At 38.4% G+C, this 3,065-nt stretch overlaps 1 protein-coding gene across 1 annotated transcript in view; it reads right to left on the minus strand.

The window, feature by feature from the left end:
* LOC106881586 (spore coat polysaccharide biosynthesis protein SpsK) overlaps positions 1–3,065 on the minus strand; it is a 5,868-nt gene that overhangs the window by 2,156 nt on the left and 647 nt on the right. Inside the window, exons 2-5 of the mRNA XM_014932042.2 lie at positions 2,835–2,979; positions 2,384–2,508; positions 1,901–1,996; positions 445–573 (exon numbers count right to left, since the gene is read on the minus strand). Of these exons, the coding sequence (XP_014787528.1) occupies positions 445–573; positions 1,901–1,996; positions 2,384–2,508; positions 2,835–2,979 (495 nt within the window). The remainder of the gene's footprint in view (positions 1–444; positions 574–1,900; positions 1,997–2,383; positions 2,509–2,834; positions 2,980–3,065) is intronic.

A 3,065-nucleotide genomic window follows, 5' to 3' on the forward strand; every position in this document is an offset into this window, starting at 1 on the left:
CGGTACTGGCAATGGTCACGCTCAGGATGGTACATCTTATGTGCCACCCGCACAAGAGCCAGTCCAGGGGCACTGGCAACGATCTCACTTGGCTTGCCGGGTCTTCTCGCGCACAGCACATTTCCAAAGGTCTCGGTCAGTAGTCATCGCCTCGGTGAGGCCCAATGTTCGAAGGTCTTGCCTCACCACCTCAGCCCAGGTCTTCCTGGGCCTACCTCTTCCACGGGTTCCCTCAACTGTTAGGGAGTGGCACTTTTTCACGCAGCTATCCTCATTCATTCTCACCACATGTCCAAACCAGCGCAATCGTCTCTCTTGCACACCACTACTGACGCTTCTTATATATATATATATGAAGAGTTCGGTTATGAGAGCAGAAAAAGTATTGTGTCTACACCAATAGTACCATATTAGAATGCTTTTAAATAAAATGTACCAACTTACAATCTTCACACCAAATGTGTATTTGTTGAATGCCTCTGGTCCTACAACGTGGTAGATTCCTGAACAGTTTTTCTCCATCAGCTCAAGTGTGGCCCTACACAAATCAATACTGTAAATTGGACACTGGATCTATGAATAAACAAATATACAAATATGTAAATAATAGACAAATATTAAACAAGAAAAATAGATTAACACAAAACCTGAGGGAACTACTGATGTTCTGTCTCAGTAAATAATAACCACAAACAGTTTATAGAATGGGATAAATTATTTTGGTATTCTGAGTAGAAACCTTTGTCACTCTCTGTTGAAGAGTTCTCTAAACCATAAGACATCTCTTCATCACAGTAAATAGGGCTCAGTCTCACGTCCCCCCCCCCCAACTCTGTTTATTATAATTCTCCATTCCATAATACAGGACAAGTTCAAGACTGAATGCCTGACAACAGCAGAGATCAATATCGTCATTCTTTAACATCCATTTTCCATGCTGGCATGGGTTGGCTGGTCATGCAGGCATGTGTTCTTGTAGCTAAATTGAGGAATTCAAAGAAAGATTCCAAATGCAAAAGCAGAGTCCAGGAACCAGAGGTCTAAAACTAAACCTTGCAAAGAAAAAAAAAACGTTTAATAAGGAAGAAAATTGAAAATTATACTGTCATCTGAGAAGAGGCTTTGTTTAATATGCAGAATAGGAGTATAGCAAGAATATTTCTCTCCCTATACCCAACGTAAACTATGGGTTCACAAGAGATTCAATAGGATCACAGACAGGCTGATAGAGGATCATTTCATATTTAGTAACCAATGTGCTGTAGTAGTGTGGTTATGAAGGGCAGAAAAAGTGTCTTACCATGAGCTGGCAAATGACTTCAAAAAGGAAACTATTCAAATTCTGACTGAAATTTATCCTGTCACCTTATGACACTTTCTGTACTCAACCTCCTGGTCAAAAACCTAGAATACACAAGGACTCCATCTGCATGTCTGTTCTCTCTGGTTGACTTTCTATCGTCCAAATAATGGTATTTCTATTTCATTACCTGGGATCACTTCCAGCACATCGTCCCCTAATGTTTTCCTTCACTCCTGACACATCACCCACTGGGCCACAAGTAATTAGCAGTAAAATCTATTATAAAATAAATCCTTTAAAATATTCAGAAATTCGTTAGATGTAATTGATAGATTCTGTCACCGAGATGACTTTACCAGCAGAGGAGGAGGGTGTTTTAAAAAGGATAGCTATCAGAAAGTAAGAAAGGGGTAAAAAAAAAAAAAAGGGATTCTTTCTTTGAGTGAACAGCAGATTATGTGAGACTTGTATATCAAGTGTTATCTTACATCGTAGAGAAACAACTGTCAAGAAATTATCCTCAAATTATAAATTAACAAGTGAAAAAGTAAAAAAAAAAAAAAAAGGTAGTTTAAAGTGAAGAATATGGAATTTTACTTCATCTGTAAGCAGCGTCATCTTATTCCCAGCCAGAAGATTCCCTATAACTTGGTACACAAAATTCCTTTTTTTGCTATCTTGTCCATACACACCCTGGAAAAGTCACATTAAATCACATTAAAATCTTGACAACAAACAACAACATATCTCATTAATAAATGTTTGCTCAATTGACCATACCAGTGAAGTCTTCTGTCTTACACACTATATTTGTTACCTCTTATGTCCATCAAGAAAAGACACACAAAGGACATAGATATGCACACCCCTCCTCACTTATCAACCAAACATCATCACAATTTCAACACCTTATCAGAGTCAATGATTAGTTTTTAATACTGCAGTATGCTCAATAACCAATGAATAAATCTGGTGAATGAATGTAGATACTATTGAAATCTAATCCAATCCATGGAGGAAAACTCCATGAGTTCAATCTTCAGGTGTGTCTCAATGAAAAAAAGTTTACCCCATACTCACCGAAGTGCGTATAATTAAGACATTGGTGTCAACATCTTGGAATATTTCTTCAGAGGCCAGTTTAGCTTTACCATAGACATTCACACTGTTGGGAGGAGCATCTTCCTTTATACCAATATCATTAGCTACAAAGAAAGGAATATCAAATATTATTTAAAACACTTTCACAGTCCACAAGTACATCTGTTGCTAGGATGTTGCACTCATGACTTCTAGATTGTGGTTTCAATTCCTGGACTGGTCGGTGCGTTGTGTTCTTGAGCAAAACACTTCATTTCACGTTGCTCCAGTCCACTCAGCTGGCAAAAATGAGTAACCCTGTGACAGACTGGTCTCCCATCCAGGTGGGGCATATATACGCCATGGAAACCGAGAAACCAGCCCTATGAGTCTATATGACTCGGAAAGGAACTTTACTTTTACTTAAGAAGGTATAGATCTAAATACTAACCTAACATATCGATTCTGTCTTGGGGTAAATCTGGTTTGAGAGGGTCACTGAAGATATAATTGGTTGAGAAGAAGATCAACTTGGCACCATGCTTTTTGGTTTGTTTCCCTAACTGTTCAATACTGTCTCGGTTAATAAGATAAGCCTGCAATGAACAAACATGAAGAGCAAGGTATTAGAAGAATGAACATGAATTAGGGAAAATATGGGGAAAGGTAAAGGGGATTACAG

This window comes from Octopus bimaculoides, chromosome 26 (genome assembly GCF_001194135.2).
Source record: "Octopus bimaculoides isolate UCB-OBI-ISO-001 chromosome 26, ASM119413v2, whole genome shotgun sequence".
NCBI lineage: Eukaryota > Metazoa > Mollusca > Cephalopoda > Octopoda > Octopodidae > Octopus > Octopus bimaculoides.